General features: G+C 49.9%; 1 protein-coding gene and 9 non-coding genes across 10 annotated transcripts; 1 reads left to right on the top strand and 9 right to left on the bottom strand.

Annotated features, from left to right (window-relative positions):
- Nucleotides 1-4878: 4878 nt before the first annotated feature.
- Nucleotides 4879-4952, bottom strand: TRNAN-GUU (transfer RNA asparagine (anticodon GUU)). Its single transcript has one exon. It is a non-coding gene; the product is annotated as a tRNA-Asn (tRNA).
- Nucleotides 4953-5028: 76 nt separating this feature from the next.
- TRNAN-GUU (transfer RNA asparagine (anticodon GUU)) lies at nt 5029-5102 on the bottom strand. Its single transcript has one exon. It is a non-coding gene; the product is annotated as a tRNA-Asn (tRNA).
- A 76-nt stretch (nt 5103-5178) lies between these two features.
- TRNAN-GUU (transfer RNA asparagine (anticodon GUU)) lies at nt 5179-5252 on the bottom strand. The gene has a single exon. It is a non-coding gene; the product is annotated as a tRNA-Asn (tRNA).
- A 76-nt stretch (nt 5253-5328) lies between these two features.
- On the bottom strand, nt 5329-5402 carry TRNAN-GUU (transfer RNA asparagine (anticodon GUU)). Its single transcript has one exon. It is a non-coding gene; the product is annotated as a tRNA-Asn (tRNA).
- A 76-nt stretch (nt 5403-5478) lies between these two features.
- Nucleotides 5479-5552, bottom strand: TRNAN-GUU (transfer RNA asparagine (anticodon GUU)). Its single transcript has one exon. It is a non-coding gene; the product is annotated as a tRNA-Asn (tRNA).
- Nucleotides 5553-5628: 76 nt separating this feature from the next.
- On the bottom strand, nt 5629-5702 carry TRNAN-GUU (transfer RNA asparagine (anticodon GUU)). Its single transcript has one exon. It is a non-coding gene; the product is annotated as a tRNA-Asn (tRNA).
- A 76-nt stretch (nt 5703-5778) lies between these two features.
- On the bottom strand, nt 5779-5852 carry TRNAN-GUU (transfer RNA asparagine (anticodon GUU)). The gene has a single exon. It is a non-coding gene; the product is annotated as a tRNA-Asn (tRNA).
- Nucleotides 5853-5928: 76 nt separating this feature from the next.
- TRNAN-GUU (transfer RNA asparagine (anticodon GUU)) lies at nt 5929-6002 on the bottom strand. The gene has a single exon. It is a non-coding gene; the product is annotated as a tRNA-Asn (tRNA).
- A 5302-nt stretch (nt 6003-11304) lies between these two features.
- Nucleotides 11305-11378, bottom strand: TRNAN-GUU (transfer RNA asparagine (anticodon GUU)). Its single transcript has one exon. It is a non-coding gene; the product is annotated as a tRNA-Asn (tRNA).
- A 2701-nt stretch (nt 11379-14079) lies between these two features.
- LOC142571497 (uncharacterized) lies at nt 14080-19337 on the top strand. Its single transcript, XM_075679933.1, has 2 exons — nt 14080-17132; nt 19309-19337. Exons 1-2 carry the CDS (start codon nt 14249-14251, stop codon nt 19335-19337), a joined length of 2913 nt encoding a protein of 970 aa, XP_075536048.1. The 5' UTR covers nt 14080-14248.
- The last annotated feature ends 1025 nt before the right edge of the window (nt 19338-20362 follow it).

The following is a 20362-nucleotide window of genomic DNA, read 5'->3' as shown; positions in this document are numbered from 1 at the left end:
CTAAAATGGCTTCAGAGAAGCCAGCTTATCGAGCACAGGTATCCAAACCGGTGGGTTCCTCTGGATTTTGAGAACATCTCGTATGTACACACAGTTCTCACTGAAGTTTTGCATGGCCGATCTTGCGTTGACATCCGCATTTCTGACCGCCATCCTCGTTTTCCACACACTATGCAAACACAGTAACATGAACATGTCGCATGGCATTTCATCTGGATCTTCACATGGCAAGAATCGGATACCAAAGGGTGTTACTGGCAAATCTTTCTGAAGTGTCCGTTTAAGGATGTCCCACAAGAAAAAAGCATCGTGACAGTCCAAAAAGATGTGTTCTATCGTTTCTTCCTTTCGACATATCAGGCAGTGTAATCCCCATGGGACAAAGATACCTTTGCTTTGAAGCCACGGTTTTACAGCGAGCGTGCCCGTGTGCAGTTGGAAAAAGAATGATTTAGATGACGCTCTTACTGGCATTTTTCGAACTCGTTTTAATACGTCTCGTTCTGGTCCTAGTTGATAGATGGAGCGGTACAACGGTATTGGTAAAAACACATCAATTAGATCTTTGTACAATCGTTTACGTGCCACTGCGCTCAAATATTCTAAGGAAAACCGTGGCTTCAGTACTTGATATGCAGACACTATTTCGCGCCAAAAACTGCTCAGTGTTCCACGCGTATCTGCATTTGATGAGACAATATAATCCGGGATATGATTACACAACCTCATGTGTATAACAGTACGCAAGAAAACATCTCTCTGGTCTCTCAGAAAGAAAAACCTTGAAACTATTTGTTTCAAAAATAAATGACACAGACCAAGCCCTCCGTGTCGCACCGAAAGGAACAAGTTTAACCGACTGGTGCGTTCCCAGGTAGAATTCCATATATAGGTGGCAAACACTCTGTGTAATTTTTGGACACAAGTTCTGCTCATACTGAACACTTGAAGTACGTAAAACACTTTTGCAACAAAAAACACATTACAGACTGTAGCGCGGGAAAACATAGAAAAGTTATGCCCTCCCCATTTTTTAGACTGATCCTTGAGCCTTTCTGTCTCTCCTGCCCAGTATTCTGCAGTATTTCCATAATGTTGGAGAGGAACCCCCAAGTATCTAGCAGGAATACTTGTCCATCTCATGTTTGCATACGCCTCCGGCTCTTGCCCCCAATTTCCATGCCAAATGCCCAGAGATTTATCCCAGCTAATGGCACTTCCGGTAGCACTACAGAATGATGTAGCTTCCTTAACAGCTTCTTTAATACTGTCTTTGTCTTTGCAGAATATAGCTATATCATCGGCATATGCCAGTATTTTTACTTCAGTAGCATAAAAGGAGTAACCATGCACCATTTTATTTATGCGAATTTTTAAACATAAGGGTTCCAAATAAAGTGCAAAAAGAAGAGACGAACAGGCACACCCTTGTTTTATACCTGACAGTACTGGAATGTTTTCACTTACGGTGTTGTTAATTATAAGGTTTACTGCACACTCTTCATACACCATCTTGATGCCCTCCTTGATAACGCTACCTACATTACAATGTTCTAGTAATAACTGTAATATGTCATGATTAACTCTATCAAATGCTTTCTGAAGATCCAGTTGTATCATAGCTATTTTATCTTGAGTCATGTCACAGCATTCTAGGATAGTTCTAGCGGTGTGTATATTTGTGTAGATTGTCCTTCCTTTGATGCCACATGTCTGGTGAGGTAATACGAGGTGTGTGATAACGCTCTGCAATCTCTTGGCTAGCACCTTTGTAAATATTTTATAGTCTACATTCGTAAGACTTATAGGTCGATAGGCCTCGACATCCAACAATTTCCTGGGATCATCCGATTTTGGAATGAGTACTACATGACATTTTCTAAAAGATAAAGGTGCTCTTTTTTGTTCATAGCACTCATTTATCACGCGATGTAACGCTTGTGCCAGTTCTTCCTTGAAGCATTTGTAAATGGCAGCCCCTAGTCCATCAGGCCCAGGTGCTTTGCCAGTGCTTAGTTCATCAATGGCCTGTTTTACTTCATTCAGACTAATTGGCCGTTCAAGCGTTTGTCTTACTTCATCACCTAGCCTTGGCATGAGCGACAAAAATTCGTTTCGAAAGGCTTCTGTATCTTTTATTTTTGGGCTTAGCAGTTTTCGATAGCATTCAACAAACGCTTTCTCTATCAGTTCCTTGTCGCGCGTCACATCGTTTTTATATCTTATTTCTTTTATCTCTTTTTTTACTGCTTGCCTTTTTTCTTCCCCGAGTGCCCGCTTAGAAGGCGTTTCCCCTAGCCATAGTCTTTCAGCCCGTGCTCTGACGATCGCTCCACGATATTTCTTTTCATCTATCACTTCGAGCTTACTTTTAAGGTCACGTAGTTCCTTGCTAAAGTGTCCAGGGTTAGCACTCTCAACCGCAATCATATAATCTAACGTGCTCCTAAGTTCTTTCTCTTGTTGTTTTTCAATGCTGCGCCGCACGCAAGCTCGTTCAATCGCCGCAATCTTTACTTCATTTTTAAATTGCTCCCAAAGCGCTGTGAAATTGGAAGATTCAACCGAACATATTTCCTCTATCCTTTCCTTTACTTTTTTAACAAAAATTTCATCATCCAACAGTGTATCATTTAATTTCCACAAGTTCCAACTAAACTTTGACGCTTTTGTCTTGGTTCCTAGTGTCGCTATCACCAAGCAGTGATCGCTAAATGTGACGTTCTTTACTTTGTATGTAGTAATGTGTGGTATCGCAGCTGCCGGAACATATATGCGATCTAGTCTAGCATGACTTACACCTTGGTAGTGCGTATACTGTACGTGCTCATCACCGTCAAAAATACAACCAACGTCGTCCAGTTCAAGCTCGTTTACAAGCGCGTTTAATAGTGTCGCACTTCTATCGCGGTAAGTCAATCTGTTGATTCTGTCTTGCGGCCTGCACACACAATTAAAGTCTCCAAATAAAATTATGTTCCTTTCGTACGTCATGCATGTTCTCAGGTTATCTATGTATTCTACACGTTCGTTAATGTTATTCGGAGCATACACACATATTGCACGCCAAAGGAGGCCACAAATGCCAAAGTCGATGAATAGTAGCCTGCCATCATCACTGGACTCTACAGATTGCGCTACAATATCGGTGCATTTTCGAACGAGTATCATGCAACCCGCTGAAGTGCCTCTAGCATGAGACACACATACATTATACCTATCCCTGAAAGGTTCGACCATTCTGTGCGTTTGCTCTTCGCTTTCTACTTTGGTTTCCTGCACTGCCATTATGTCAATGTCATTTTCCAACAAGAGACGGCTTAACTGGCACTGCCTCCTGCGGGATGCCAAACCCCTCACATTCAATGTAGCTACACAAAGGGGAAATGTCAGATTAACAGCCATTTTTTGGATTAGCAAACAGACGGAACGGTACTCACATCTGGACAGGCAGTGATAGCAAAAACCAGCACAGGTCACATTCTACTTGTCCGCTATGTAACGTCTTATACTGAGGACAGGCTGGCTGAACACACTTCGCGCCCCTAAGTCGGGGTCAATGTTGAAGCCGACCGCCTATCAGGCGGTATCTTCGGCTTCGGTTTGAGGCCCATTCGTCTCGTTATAGCGGTCTTCGGCGACGGCTCGCCGCTGCTCGATGGTTCGGGTGAGGCTTGAGATCCGTCAGTGGCCTCACGAGGCCTCTTTGCAGCTGCTTTAGCGGCTGCTGTCATTTCAACATCCTCAATGCCTTTGGTCTCGTCTTTCGCGGTAGTCACTGATGCGCTTACTAAAATCGCGTCCTTTCTCTCATTGACGTTTTGGTCGTTAGTCGGCTTCCCAACCAGCACGCTCTTTGCCTCGCCAGATTGGCTGTCGCCGGGCCCAGTGGAGTTTTCCTGAAGTGGAGACGCGTCAGAGGGTGTGCTGTCTGCCGCCGGTTCTTCGGTCGTTGCTCGGGATGCTGCATCGGCATCAGCATGGTCCATTATGTGTTCAGCCATCTCGTCGCCTTTAACTGGACTTGTTACCGCTGCATAGGATCGCACGCAGTCTTGTTCTTCGTGGCCGAATCGTCGGCAGAGTGCACAGCGTGGTATGCGACACTCGCGCCTGATATGTCCAGTTCCATTGCACCGGAGGCATAACGGGGGCCTTCCTGGTACATGCACGAGCGCTAAGTTTTCCGCGACGCGCACCTGATGAGGCAAGTCTTCAACTGTAATTCCAGGCTTTGGCAAGAGTGTCACCAAACGGGTGGTGGACCCTTTATCATTACATCCCTGTACCCGCCACTTTTCGCGGGCGATATCTGTAACCCTTCCGTAAGGGGCTAACGCTGCTCGAACCTCGTCGTCGTGAACGAAATGCAACAGCCAATAAAGCTTCAGTCTGATGCCTTGGTTGCAGGGATCATAAACGACACAGGGCTGGTCTTTCACGTTGAATGTTTCTGCCGCAAGCATCTTTTTCTTCGAAGCTTCATCACGGAAGGTCACCGCCCACACATGGTTCATTTGGAAGGCGCCAAGGGCCACCACTTCCGGCAGCAGTGCAAGACGCGCAAGCGCATCTCGAAAGTGCTCGACCCGATACGGCCTGGTTTTAACATCCGCGTGCAAAAATACTGTATACAAAACTGATGTACCTGAAGGCAGATGAGGCAAAACAACTTGATAATCCGGGTAAGGCTTATCCGTACACCTGGTGCCACGGCCGAGGGCCGCTGTATCCGCCCCTACGGAGCAAGGCATTCCGCGTCCGTTCACTGCGGTGGCCGGAAGTGGAATCACCACGGAGGCGGCTGTGGTGCACGTTCCTCCGCATGCACACACCACAGAAAATATAGCAGTATGAATAAATAAAAAAGAGAAGCGTCGCCACCGGGAGGAATCGAGCCTCCAACCTTTCGGTTAACAGCCGAACGCGCTAACCGATTGCGCCACGGAGGCGGCTGTGGTGCACGTTCCTCCGCATGCACACACCACAGAAAATATAGCAGTATGAATAAATAAAAAAGAGAAGCGTCGCCACCGGGAGGAATCGAACCTCCAACCTTTCGGTTAACAGCCGAACGCGCTAACCGATTGCGCCACGGAGGCGGCTGTGGTGCACGTTCCTCCGCATGCACACACCACAGAAAATATAGCAGTATGAATAAATAAAAAAGAGAAGCGTCGCCACCGGGAGGAATCGAGCCTCCAACCTTTCGGTTAACAGCCGAACGCGCTAACCGATTGCGCCACGGAGGCGGCTGTGGTGCACGTTCCTCCGCATGCACACACCACAGAAAATATAGCAGTATGAATAAATAAAAAAGAGAAGCGTCGCCACCGGGAGGAATCGAGCCTCCAACCTTTCGGTTAACAGCCGAACGCGCTAACCGATTGCGCCACGGAGGCGGCTGTGGTGCACGTTCCTCCGCATGCACACACCACAGAAAATATAGCAGTATGAATAAATAAAAAAGAGAAGCGTCGCCACCGGGAGGAATCGAACCTCCAACCTTTCGGTTAACAGCCGAACGCGCTAACCGATTGCGCCACGGAGGCGGCTGTGGTGCACGTTCCTCCGCATGCACACACCACAGAAAATATAGCAGTATGAATAAATAAAAAAGAGAAGCGTCGCCACCGGGAGGAATCGAACCTCCAACCTTTCGGTTAACAGCCGAACGCGCTAACCGATTGCGCCACGGAGGCGGCTGTGGTGCACGTTCCACCGCATGCACACAACACAGAAAATATATCAGTATGAATAAATAAAAAAGAGAAGCGTCGCCACCGGGAGGAATCGAGCCTCCAACCTTTCGGTTAACAGCCGAACGCGCTAACCGATTGCGCCACGGAGGCGGCTGCGGTGCACGTTCCACCGCATGCACACATCACAGAAAATATATCAGTATGAATAAATAAAAAAGAGAAGCGTCGCCACCGGGAGGAATCGAGCCTCCAACCTTTCGGTTAACAGCCGAACGCGCTAACCGATTGCGCCACGGAGGCTTTTTTTTTTCTTTATTGCCTGTTTGCCGCACAAACCAAGAACACATTCAAATGCTAAAACATGTAAACCACACTTTGGCTAACATTATATATTAAAATCGCTTCAGCTTTATCAGTTCATCAAGAATAGCCACCCACTCGGGAGGCTCACTCTGGGCACGATAGATTTTCCCGAATATACGCGACACTTTCGATGAAGTTTATTCTCGCCGGACGGGTATCGACATCCGAGTGTCGCACTGCCATTCTCGTTTTCCACAGACTGTGGTGGCCAAGGAGCATAAACATATCGTACGGAACTCCTCCTTCGTTATAGGTTGGCAAATATCGAATACCATGAGGTGTAATCGGTAGTTCTTTTTTAAGTGTACGTTGTAAGACATCCCAATGAAATATGGGATCCCAGCAATCGATGAAAAGTGTTCAATGGTCTCTGGCTTTTTGCAAAGTAAGCAGTTCACTGTCCATGGCACATATATTCCTTTTTCGTCTAACCATGTTTTTACGGGTAGCGTGTTTGTGTGTAGCTTAAAGAAAAACGTTTTTTGAGAGGGTCTAACTGGCATTTTTTTTCACCAGTTTCAGTACATCATCTCCTTGGCCTCCCCAGTTTACAGACCTGTACAATGGTATTGGCAACATTGTATCAACTAAGTCTTTATACAGTGTTTTTCTTGTCACAGAGCACAGATATTCCATGACCCGCCGTGGTTGCTCAGTGGCTATGGTGTTGGGCTGCTGAGCACGAGGTCGCGGGATCGAATCCCGGCCACGGCGGCCGCATTTCGATGGGGGCGAAATGCGAAAACTCCCGTGTGCTTAGATTTAGGTGCACGTTAAAGAAACACAGGCGGTCAAAATATCCGGAGTCCTCCACTACGGCGTGCCTCATAATCAGAAAGTGGTTTTGGCACGTAAAACCCCAAATATTATTATTCCATGGAAAACCGCACACGGAACATACGAAGTGAATCAACCCCTTCGCGTAGATATCCCCTAATTCTTCCACCCTTCACATCACTGGTCGTTTACAACATATTGCGGCAGTGCTTTTCCCAAACGGACTTAAATTACTGTGCGTAGAAAATCATTTCTCTGATCCCGAAAAGAAAGAAAACGCGACACAATTTGTCTGATAAACAAATGCGACAGGCCTAGCCCACCACTTCGAGCTGAACGAAACAAATTGGTTCTGCTTATCCTTTCCCAACTAGAAGCCCATATGAATACGGCAAAAAGACGATGCATCTTTTGCACACTTGAACGACACATTGATAACACTTGCATAATATACCACACTTTCGCTACTAAAAAGAGATTGCACACAGAAGCGCGTCCGAACATTGACAAATCTCGGACAAGCCAATTGACCCTTTGATTTTTCACTCATTCTATCAGCTTCATCGGACCAGTACTGTGCGGTGTCATTATAGTGCTCGTGCGGCACACCCAAGTACTTAGTTGGCGTTGTTGACCACCGGATGTTTGCAAAGTGAGCTGGTATAATGCCCCAATGACTGTGCCATATACCGATGCTCTCTTGCCAATTGATCTGGGATCCAGATTGTTCACAGTACTTCTTTACAAGACGTACAGCTTCAAGAACGCTATCACGATCCTCGCAGAAGACTGCGATGTCATCAGCGTATGCCAGTACCTTGACTTCAGAAAACTGTAGCCGAAATCCTCGGACATTGTCATTGCGTATCACTGCTAAACAGAAAGGCTCGAGGTACAATGCAAAAAGCAATGGACTTAGTGGACACCCTTGTCTAAGGAAAGATCTTAGTGACAGCTTCTCGCTGAGGGACTTATTAATTATAATCTGTGTCGTGCATTGGTCGTAGGCCATTTTGACGCCATCTAAGATTACTTTCCCTACGTTAACATATTCCAAAACAAGAAGAAGAGCATCGTGGGACACACGGTCGAAGGCTTTCGCCAGGTCGAGTTGCAACAAAGCAACGCGTCTAGCGAAAACGTCGCAACACTCTAGAACGCTTCGCGCTACGTGGCTGTTTGTAGTAATAGTGCGGCCTTTTATGCCGCAAGTTTGATGCGGACCGACAAGATTTGTAATGACTGTTTGAAGTCTCTTTGCCAATACCTTCATGAGTATTTTATAATCGGTACTTGTAAGGCTAATTGGCCTGTATGCCCCAACCGATAAAAGCGCCTTGTGGTCATCTGTTTTCGGTATTAAAACCATGTGTGCACTTCTGAAAGAACGTGGCAGTCGCTTATATTTATGTGGCTCAGAGTATACATGCTCCAACACTTGAGCAAGCCCAGGTGCAAATGCCTTATAAAAGGCGGCTCCTAAGCCATCGGGACCCGGTGATTTGCCTGCAGGAAGTTCTTCGATCGCGTGTTCTATTTCTCGGACGCTTATCGGTTCCTCGAGACTGACTTTTACGTCGTCATCAACGCGCGGCATAAAATTCACGAAACTTCCTTCAAATTCAGCTCCCACGTGGATTGGGACGCCGAACAACTTGCGGTAGTGTTCGGTAAAGGCCCGTTCAATCATATTCGAGTCGGAAGTAACCTCATCCCGGTAATTAATCTGTCTTATTTCATTTTTCCTTGCGTACCTCTTTTCATCGGCAATGGCGCGTTTGTTCGGCGTTCCATCAACCCACAGTCTTTCCGTCCGTGCCCGAATAACTGCTGCTCTATATTTTTCCGTGTCAATGGCTTCCATCGCGCTTTTAACTGTTCTGATTTCATCACTAAATTTTCCAGGTTCCGCACTGTCCATAAAGATAAGAAAATTTGGTTCCTTCTGGAGCTCATTTTCTTTCAATTTTTCATTGTGTCTTCTGACAGTTCCTACTTCAATTGCAACCATTTTCACGCGAACCTTAAAGTCTTCCCATACTTCTGCCCAAGGTACACTCATTACGCAACATGTTTTTAATTTCGTGCTTTACATCGTTTATAAATTTGTCATCCCTTAGGTGTTTTTCGTTAAATTTCCAAAGTGCCCAATCGAACCGCGGCTTTTTTGGCTTGGCACCGAGTGCAAACCACACTATACTGTGATCGCTAAAGGACACCGGCTTCATGACATAGTTATCGCATAGAGGCACAAGATCTAACGAGATGTAAGCTCTGTCAACTAGTCGTGCCTGGCTATCTCGTTGATAGTGTGTAAATTGCGGCTGCAAAGTACTGGCCAAAAGGCAACCAACGTCTTCTAGGTTGTAGTCATTTACTAAGGTGTTCAATATCACTGCACTCTTGTCCTGCGGGAATTTACGTTTAGCACTATGTTCTGCATGACACACACAATTAAAGTCACCAAGAAAGATGATGTACTTGTCACAACGAAGGTTCTCTTCTAGATTCGAGAAAAAACGACATCTTTCATTGATATCATTTGGCGCATACACACATATAATCCTCCATTGTGATACATTAAAAGAAAAATCAAGAACAATAAAACGCCCACTTTCGCTCACAGTAACCATATCTTCATTTATACCAATACCCCTTCGAACCAAGACAGCGCATCCACCAGACGTGCCGACAGCGTGACATGTGCATATGTTATAATATGTTCTGAAAGGTGTTACCATTTTGTTTGTTTGCTCCTCGCTTTGAACTTTCGTCTCTTGTATAGCTATAATATCGAGTTCATTTTCAACGCATAGTCGGCTGAGCTGGTACTGCCTCCGTCTTGAAGCGAGGCCGCGTACATTAATAGTAGCAACTCGTATTCCCCTCTTCAAATCCATTGTTAATAAGCGGGAAAGGTAGGCATAAAAGAAAAACGCATATAATCACACGTAGCACTTCTAGATCTACTTATAGTTTTGTCTACAAGTGCTAACGGACAGAGCAGCTGTTTCGCGACACATTGAAGTGCAGTCCATAAAATACCTTGCTTGAGCAGCAGCTGACCTCCCCGACCCTTCGGTAGCGTTGGGCTCTCGCAAGCTCGCGTCTGAGTGCCTTTGCAGGCACAAGTCCCTACGGCTACTTTGGCGTCGGCGCCGCCGTTCTTTTGTCCGGAGGGATATTCGGCGTCGGCCGTAATGACGGTCGGCGCGTTACCACCGACTTTGGCGGCGGTTCCTCGCCGTTCGGTTTGCCAGTTTTCCCGCCGTCGCTTGTTGATTCTTCGTGTGTTCGCTTCCCGACCGCCACAATAGCATTGGTAACGTCCATCGCTTCGTTGTCAGCTGATGCCATAGTCGAAACGGCAGGCGTTTCCTTGGCCGCGATGTCTTGCTTATGAACGTCGACGGCCGAGCCCCTGCTCACAGGTCGCGTAGGCGTTCCTGGCACACCCACCGCTCCGGCAGTCGTTTGCCCCTGCGGTTTCGGTGGTTGTGTCGCTGTGACCTTCGCCTAGTTGGCGCTCCCGGCAGAGGCTTCCTCGGCATCCACTTCGTCCATAAGAAGTTCAGCGCTTTCATCTGCAGCCGTCGGCCCCGTCACGGTTGCGTATGTCCTCACGCACTGCGACTCGTCATGGCCATGACGGCGACAACGTGCGCAGCGAGGGACGCGGCAGTCGCGCCGGATGTGCCCTGTGTTGCGGCAACGAACGCGGAGCGGCGCTCTTCCAGGAATCACCACGAGAGCTTCCTCACCGGCTATCCGTAACAGATGAGGCACGTCGTCCGCCCCCAAGCCCTTCCTCGGCATCAGGGTAACCAGGCGCGTTGAAGAACCTTTATCCTGAAGTCCATGCACCCGCCACCGCTCTCTTGCCACATCCGTGACTCGGCCGTAAGGCGCCAGGGCTTCACGAATGTCCTCGTCCGGCACGTTGTGTAACATCCAGTGCAGCTTGAGGTGCATTGCTTGATTTCCAGGGTCGACGACGATGCATGGTCTATCCTTCATCTTCAAGTCCTTTGCCCGCAGCAGTTCTTTCACTCCGTCACTACTTTTGAAAGTCACGGCCCACAGATGACTCATTCGATACGCCCCTAGGGCGACAACGTCAGACAGCAACTTCATGCTCGACAGCATGTATCGGAAGTTTTCCGCCCGGTATGGCCTTGCACGCATATCACCATGCAAAAATAAAGTATTCGTAACAAGTCGCGCTGTTGGTAGTTGAGGCAGTAGCACCTGATAATCAGGATCCTCGTTAACAAAAAACCTAGAACCGCGGCCCTGCTGGGCCGCTGATGCCGCTCCGACGGAGCTCATCACAGCCACGTCCGTACACTACAGTGGCCGGAAGTGGAACCCCATTGCGCCACGGGGGCGGCCGGGGTGCACGTTCCTCCGCATGCACACACCACAGAAAATATATCAGTATGAATAAAAAAAAGAGACGCTTCGCCACCGGGAGGAATCGAACCTCCATCCTTTCGGTTAACAGCCGAACGCGCTAACCGACTGCGCCACGGAGGCTTTTTTTTTTTCCTTTATTGCCGGTCATTGGCCCGGATAAAAAGTACACATTCACAAATAATCAAAAGGCACACTCACAATATGTTAAAAACGACCGCAGAACTTATGTGGCTGCGCTTGTGCTAAAATTCCTTTATCACCAATAATAATTCCACACGTGGCAACCACTCTGGGATGCACTCCAGCAACTTTTGTTGCTCTACAAAGTTCCGTATGCTTTCTTTGAAATACTGGCGAGCCGCTCTTGCATCGAGATCGGTGTGCCTTACCGCCATTCTACATTTCAAAATGCTATGCAGGGCCAAAAGCATGATCATCTCGAATGGGGTACCATCATCACTTTCTATTGGCAAATAGCGAATCCCATACGCACCTAGGGGGAAATCTTTTTTGATTGTGCGCTGGAGCACATCCCAGAGGTAAACAGCATCCCAACAATGCAGAAAAACATGTTCAATTGTCTCCTCCTGCCTGCAAATTGTACAATGAGTGCCCCAAGGAACAAAGAAACCTCTTTCAGCCAGCCACGGTTTGACAGTCAGCGTTCCGGAGTGCAAATTAAAAAAGAATGTCTTAGCGCCTGACGGTACTAGCATCGCCATAACGCGCTTCAGAACATTGTGTCCATGGCTAGCTCTGTAGAGAGACCGATATAAAGGCACGGGAAAAACAACATCACACAGGTCCTTGTACAGTTTTTTCCGGTTGACTTCACTCAAATATTGAAGTTAAAAACGCGCTGACAAAAACCTGCATGAAACCACAACTTCACGTAGAAAACCATAAACAGCCCCTGGCAAACTGCCCGCTGAGACAATCATATCGGGCAAGTGTTTGCCCAGGCGAAGTTGGCAGACAGTGTATAAAAACGGGTTTTTTGCGTCCCTGAAGAAAAAAAAAGCGATTGACTACCTGTCTCAAAAACAAATGTGACAATCCAAGTCCTCCATTTTCAACTTGAAGAAACAAATTGGTGCGACTTGATCTCTCAGACGATGCCCACACGAACACTGCGAACACCCGGTGAATTTTTTGGATGTTTACCCTTGAGCAATGCAAGACTTGGGGGATGTACCAAAGTTTGCTCACTAAAAATATGTTGCAAATTGTGACTCTAGAAAACATAGACCAATTCCAGCCATTCCATTTGATTACTCAGGTAGTCAATCGCTTTTTTTTCTTCAGGGACGCAAAAAACCCGTTTTTATACACTGTCTGCCAACTTCGCCTGGGCAAACACTTGCCCGATATGATTGTCTCAGCGGGCAGTTTGCCAGGGGCTGTTTATGGTTTTCTACGTGAAGTTGTGGTTTCATGCAGGTTTTTGTCAGCGCGTTTTTAACTTCAATATTTGAGTGAAGTCAACCGGAAAAAACTGTACAAGGACCGGTGTGATGTTGTCTTTGTAGCACTGAAGGGGAACACCAAAGTATTTCACCGGAGTCGTAACGAAACTCATGTTGGCAAAAGTGTCTGGGGCCCCCCGCCAATCCCCGTGCCAGAATCCCAGGCACTTACCCCAGTTTACCGCGCTGCCGCTTACAGCACAAAAACTTTTAACACATTTGACAACCACCAGCGCAAAACGCCGCGAAGAAGATCCAAGAAGAGAACGGGGTGGTAAAAGCCCTGAGAGACGAGAACGAGATGCTAAAGCGGAGAATCGCCGAAAAGGACGCAACCATCAAGGAAATCAACGAGAAGCTAACGACATTAATTGGGTTGCAGCAACAGCCGCAGCTGCTGCCGAAGCCCGCGCACGAGAGGAAACAAGAAGAGATAACCGAGGACGAACCAGAGGTCGAGGTGGACCCGAGAGCCACGAAAGAGGCGGGACCGGCTCCCAAGAGGAGAGCCATAGAGGGCGCCAAGGAACGAAAGATAATGGAGAGAATCGAAAAACAGGACGACAGACTCGACCGTCTTGAGGCGACCAGCAAGGTAACCAACGAACGCCTCACTACGCTCGCGCAAACAGTTCAGCAGATGACAACGAACATACAGAGCACGATCCAGAACATGATGGCGCAGATGCAAGCACAGCTGCAGGCGCAGATACAGGCACAAATACAAGGCATGGAAGCACAGATCATCGCCAAACTGCAGCAATCATGGACGGGACAGCACGTACAGCAGCATCCACAGCACGACAGCCCGCATCCACAGCACGACATCCACAGCATCCACAGCAGCATCCACAGCACGACAGCCCGCCGAGCAAAAGGGACACGTCCAAGGGCAAGGGCAGAGGGGTCTGCACCTTCGTTAGGAAAGGGATCACCTTCATGGAACACGAACTGATCGGCAAAAGCGCCATCGAACACTGCACGGTGGAAGTAATCACGGGCAAGAGGAGGAAGGAGAGCACTTTCCTGGTGAACGTCTACAGCAATCCGTCCCACGGACAACAGAAATTCAGGGCACTCTTCCACAAAGCGAGTTCAGTCGCGGGGAGGAATACGCTCGTAGTGTGCGGAGACTTTAACGCTCCGAGCCAAGACTGGGGCTACCACAGAACGACGGTCAAGGGGAGAGAGCTCATGCAAGACGCCACTGACGTGGGACTGAACCTAATCACGGATCCGGCCTTTCCCACCAGGATCGGCACATCGGTTACGAGAGACACCACTCCGGACCTTACCTTCGTCAAAACCGACGGAGGATCGAGAGAAGCACAATGGAGAAACACGGGCCAAGAGCTGGGCAGCGATCACTACATCGTGGAGGTCGTCGTACCGCTAGAACGCCAAGGCAACAGCGGCATAAGGAAGCATCGCATTACGGACTGGGACGCCTTTCGAAAGGCGCTACCCGCGGTGCAACTGGACATTACGGACATCGAGCAATGGGCGGCCAACGTCGTTGAGACGATGGAAGGAGCCACCAAAGAGCTGGAGACGGACGAACGGATAGACAAGATGGACAGTCGGCTGGCCCACCTGATAGAAGCCAAGCAGTCCATAAAGGCGAGGTGGCAGAAGCGACGAACCAACCGAAGTTTAAGGAAGAAGATCGCCGAGCTCAACAGGCAGATCGAGGTCCACTGCAGGGTGCTATGCACCCAACAGTGGAACGAGGCCTGCAACGAAGCCGACGGACAGATGCACAAGGGCAAGACGTGGAACATGCTGCGGCACCTCCTCGACGAAACCAAGACCAAGGGCCACCAACACAACAACCTGGCCAGAATCCTACACAAGGCAATCTGTGAACACGGGGAGGACGAGGTCAAGGGGCGCTTGGACGCCAAGTACCTATCGACCACCCCCACGGAAAGACACCCGGATTACCAAGGCAACGAGAACGAGACGCTAGATCGAGACATCCAGACATGGGAAGTCAGAGTTGCCCTGCAGGATCTCAATGGCAGGTCCGCCGCGGGTCCCGATCGAGTGACCAACAGAGCGCTCAAGAACCTCAACGAAGCGGCCATCGAAACGCTCACGAACTTCTTCAACAAGTGCTGGCAAGAAGGAAGGCTGCCCAAGCAATGGAAAGCAGCCAAGACGATCCTCATCCCCAAGCCTGGCAAGCCGCCCAACATAGAGAACCTCAGGCCGATCTCGCTCACTTCGTGCGTGGGAAAGGTCCTCGAGCACGTTCTCATGAACAGGTGGCAGCGGTACCTGGAAGAATCGGAGCTTTACCCAAATTCCATCATCGGGTTTCGAAAGAAGCTCGGGACGCAAGACGCCATGATCTTACTGAAGAACGAGATCATCGACGATACGACGGGCACCAAGGACAACAGAGCCATACTCGGGCTTGACTTGCAGAGCGCCTTCGATAAAGTGAGGCACTCGGCTATCCTGGCCCAAGTATCCAGACTAAACATGGGCAGAAGGACATACCAGTACATCAAAGACTTCCTGACGGAACGGACCACCGAAATCTGCGCGGGAGACCTGCAGCTCGAAGAGAAGAAGTTGGGCAGCGTCGGAACTCCGCAGGGCTCGGTGATCTCCCCGCTTCTCTTCAACCTCGTGATGATCGGGGTGGCCAACCGGCTAGAAAGAGTAGCGGGAGTCCGGCACACCATCTACGCCGACGACGTTACGCTATGGGTACCGGGAGGAAGCGACGGACACATCGAGACAACGCTGCAAGAAGCGGTCAACGCCATCGAGGAGCAGCTGGGCGGGTCTGGACTCGTTTGCTCTCCGGCCAAGTCAGTACTGCTGGTGATTCCACCGACAGTAGCGGGCAGGAAAAGAAAGAACATGGAAGTCAAGTACGAGCGATCACAGATCACGGTCAAGACAGCGGGAGGACAAGTGATACCGGAGGTCGAGAAGATTAGAGTGCTCGGGCTGCTCATCCAGCGAAATCGAGTCAACGGTGAAACGGTCAACAAGCTCGCGGGCAAAGCGGCCGCGGCAATGAGACTCATCAAGAGGGTGTCTAACAGAAGAGCGGGGATGAAGGAGGAGAGCCTGACTAGGCTCGTTCAATCCTTCGCAGTTAGCCACATAATGTACGTGGCCGCCTTCCACAACTGGAGGCCGAGCGAACGTAACAAGATAGACGCCACCATACGCAAGGCGTATAAGGCGGCACTCGGCCTCCTCGGAAGCACGAGCACCGAAAAATTCATGGCGCTGGGAGTCCACAACACGCTGGACGAAATAGCCGAAGCACAGAGAACGGCGCAACTCGAGCGTCTCTCTGAAACAAGAACCGGAAGAAAGATACTGCGGGACCTTGGCCTCGAGCCGAGGGAAGGCGAGCAGCAGAAAGACGTGCTTATACCGGATAGCATCAACAGAAAGCTCAGGGTCTGCCCGATCCCGAGGAACGTGAACCCCGAGCACAACAAGGAGCGGAGGTTGGCGAGGGCCAGGGCTCTTGTGGACCTCCACGCCAGAGAAGAAGGCGCCATCTACGTGGACGCGGCGGAGTATCGAGGGAGCAGCGACGCATACGCGGTGGTGGCTGTCGGGGCATCGACGGGTGCAACGAAGACCGCGGCGAGCGTCCGGACTCGAGAGGCACACCGGGCGGAGGAGGTGGCCATCGCCTTGGCCGTCTCCGACCCCGGATGCACTACAGTGTTGTGTGACTCTAGAACGGCAGTGAAGAACTACGCCAAGGGTAGGGTATGTAGTGAGGCTGCGCGCATACTGCGCAAGGCCGAAGACATCGGACGCAAAAGCGCTGTGGTGATCAAGTGGTTTCCGGCCCACATGGGCAGTGACGTGTCGGAACGCGGGAACGTGAACCACAACGAGACGGCCAACTCGGCCGCGCGAGGACTAACCAACCGCGCGGCTGCAAGCACGGCCGACTCGGAGTGTTGGTCACGGTGCAGTGCCAAGGACAAGATGACGACCTTCAACGAAATAGTGAAGTGGTACAGACTTAACAGGCAGACTATGCCGCCACCTCACCCGGGGCTTACCCGGGAGGAGGCAGTGTTATACAGGCAATTACAGACGGGGTCCCTGCTCACCCCGGTGCTAGCTAAGCACGTGTGTCCGAGCGTGTACGCGAGTGACGTGTGTAGACTGTGCGCTAAGGAGAGAGCCACCGCGGCTCACATCCTTTGGGACTGTAGTAGAAATCCACGAGAAGCCAGTGAGAAGACGACGATCCCGCCGCGGCTAGAGGCTGCAACGAGGACCTATGACCAAGATACACAACTAAAGGCCGTCCAGCAGGTCTCGGCAGCTCTAGAGAGGCAGCGACCTCGCGAAACCGAGGAGAAGGGGGGAGCACCCCTAGGAAGGGGATGGCGGCCCTCTCAGATCCGCGGAAGTAGCGAGGAATTACCAAGACCTCGAGGAGCACAATGCACGAGACTGACGTAGTGGCCGCGTCGCGGTAAAAGCTTGTCCTCCCTGCGTGGAGGGAGCCTAACCGACTCTGCAGGCATATTTACTAAAGTTGTTCTCTCTCTCCCCCCCCCCCATTTCACAGCCTGCGTTATACTGTCAGAATCAGTGCAAAACACAGCAATATCGTCTGCATAAGCCAACAGGCGGACTTCAACCTAGTGCAGTTTAAACCCGCGGACACAGTCATTCTCCATGACACTCAAACAAAAAGACTCAATATACAAGCAAACCAACAGCGGCGAGAGAGGGCAGCCCTGACGCACCGAACGCTTAACTTGCATTCGCGCTCCCACCACCTTGTTGACAATAAGCCGCGTCGAGCAGTCCCGGTACGCCCATGGCAACCCCCTCTCTAATTATTCTACCCAAATTCACATAATCTAGAATGCACAAAAGAATGTCATGAGGCACCCGGTCGAACGCCTTCTCGAGATCAATATGGAGCATTGCCACTCGTGCACCCATGGCATCGCAACATTCGAGGATACTGCGTGCTACGTGTATATTTGAGAAGATAGTTCGGCCTTTAATGCCACACGTTTGATGCGGCCCCACAAGCTTCGCAATGACAGTCTGCAACCTCTTCGCTAAGGTTTTCATCATTATCTTATAGTCTCCGTTAGTGAGACAAATTGGGCGGTAAGAAGTTACTCTTCTCAATGCAACGGGATCTTCTGACTTGGGTATAAGAATAGTGTGGGAAGATGAGAAGGACGGGGGTAATACTTTGAGCTGGAATGCTTCGTTGTATACATCCGCTAAGGCCGGTATACATCCGCTACGCACCTTTGAAATATTTATAAAAGGCTGAGGTTAGACCATCAGGGCCAGGGGACTTCCCCGAATGCATACTTTCAATAGCACTTTTCACTTCCTCTTCCGAAATTGGTTCCTCCAATATTTCTTTCGTACTTTCATCTAGCCTTGGCATCAACGACAAAAAGTCCTTTTTAAAACGATCTATGTGGACTGCGCAGTCGGTGAATAAACCACTGTAGTGCTCGAAAAAAGCACGCTCGATATATTCTGCTGCGTCGCTGACTTTTCCGCAATACTCTATTTCCGCTATCTGATTGCGGCGCGCATGCCACTTTTCTGAGCCTAACGCTCTTTCCGACGGTACTTCTCCCATTATCAGCCTTTCAGCCCTTGCCCGCACCAAAGCACCGCGGTATCTTTCGATATCGTACTGTTCTATTTTATGTTTCAGTGCGCGAATATCGTCCATGAACATGCCGGGCATCCTACATTCCTCACTGATCATTTTTTCTAAATTCCTGCGCATCTGTTTTTCTTCTGCTCCTTTTTCTCTGCATATAGCGCTCGCACGCTCTAACGCCTTGATTTTAACCGCCTGCTTGAAGTTCTCCCATTTCTCCCCAGATGTCGTGTTACCAATAGCATTTATTTCTTCAACTTGCTTCGTTACGTTCACTGTAAAAATTTCGTCGCATAACAATTTCGAATTCAATTTCCATAGTTGCCACTCGAAGCCCTTTTTCTTTTCTTTCGGGCTTGCTACTAAAAAGCTGACCAAACAGTGATCACTGAATGAAAGTGCGCTCACATGGTACTCCTTACAAAGGGGTATCAAATCAAGGCTCACATACACTCTGTCAAGACGGGCGTGGCTGGCTGCCTGAAAGTGGGTGTACTGCGTAGTCCTCCCACCACCGGGACTTTCAGCCACGTCTTCCAAACCATCGTCCCTTATCATATCACTTAGGGCAATGGTGCTTGCATCCTTGTACGGTCGAGCGCTAGTTTTATCACTGGCTGAAAGAACACAGTTAAAATCACCGGCAATAATGAGGAGTCCATTACACTGCGTATACTGTTTTAACTGATCGAAAAATCTGCGTCTTTCCTCAGTGACAGTCGGCGCTTACAAACAAATAACACGCCATTCCAATGACGATAATAAAAAATCGCAGACAATAAGCCGACCTGACGGGCATGACGTCTCAGCTTCTATTTCTGCTCCAAGACTATGGCAGATGAACAAAGCGCACCCGGAAGAAGTTCCCACAGCTTGGCTCACTACAGCACAGTATCGAGCTAAGAATTGACGCACCATGCCCCCGGTTTCGTCGTAGCCCTCGACTTTCGTCTCCTGCACTGCTAGAATGTCCAGGTCATGTTCGCTAACTAGTCGGTACAGTTGACTTTGCTTCCTCCTTGAGGCAAGCCCACGTACGTTTAAAGTGGCCACACGAAATGACCTATCCATAGACATCATTGCGAGGCGGTGAAAACCCGGGGGCATGACGCTCACCTCACTACTGCGCTTTTTTCCTGGGTGCCTTGTCACGGTGCAGTCCTCAGGGCGGCAAAGGCGGCGTTTCCGCCGTCTTGCGCTCCGTCGAAGTGTTCGGCCGTAGCCGAAGGGGAAGACGCCGCACGGGAGTCGTTTTCGCAGGCGGCGTCCGTTGCGACGGCGCTGGGCCCCTTCTCCTTTTCGCCTGCTTCGTGGGGCCGCTTTGCGGTCGCACTGGCAATGTCGCTATCGATGCCCGTCATCGGCATTTCCTCGAGAGTAGTCTCTACAGCTCCGCCGGAAAAAGTGTGGCCGGTACTACTTGAAGCAGCCTTCATGCTCCGGTCTTCCACGGCTTCATGCAGAAGCCCGGCTTCGGGCTTACCTAGTGCTTCAAGGAGGGCGTCCTGTGGAGTGTTCGGGGTACCATCTTGGGTAGTCGGGTTTCGGCCCACTCCTGCTGCGTCCTCGGAGTCTGCCTCGTCCATGAGGTGGTCCAATGCGTCGTTTGCCTGGACTGGTCCGGTCACGCTGGCGTACGTCTTTGGGCAATCCGCGTCCTCATGGCCGAAGCGGCGACAACGACTTCAGCGCGGCACTTTGCAGTCCCGACGTATGTGCCCAGTGCTCTTACAGCGCAGACAGAGCGGAGCGCGGCCTGGAACAACGACGAGAGTCAGCACTCCGGCTATCTTGAGCTGGTGTGGAATGTCGTCGACTTTGACGTCGCCATGCAATTGCAGTCCAACTGAGCGAGTCGTCGAGCCCTTTTCACTGACGCCTTGCACCCACCACTTCTCCCGCGACACCTGCAACACTTTCCCGTAGGGTGTCAGGGCCACACGAATGTCTTCGTCGGTCACGCCGTGCAGCAGCCAGTGTAGCTTTAAGCA

The sequence above is a fragment of the Dermacentor variabilis genome, chromosome 1, assembly GCF_050947875.1.
Source record: "Dermacentor variabilis isolate Ectoservices chromosome 1, ASM5094787v1, whole genome shotgun sequence".
NCBI classification, from domain to species: Eukaryota; Metazoa; Arthropoda; class Arachnida; order Ixodida; family Ixodidae; genus Dermacentor; species Dermacentor variabilis.
The sequence above is the reverse complement of the archived record's forward strand: the minus strand, read 5'-3'. Positions and strand labels throughout refer to the sequence as shown.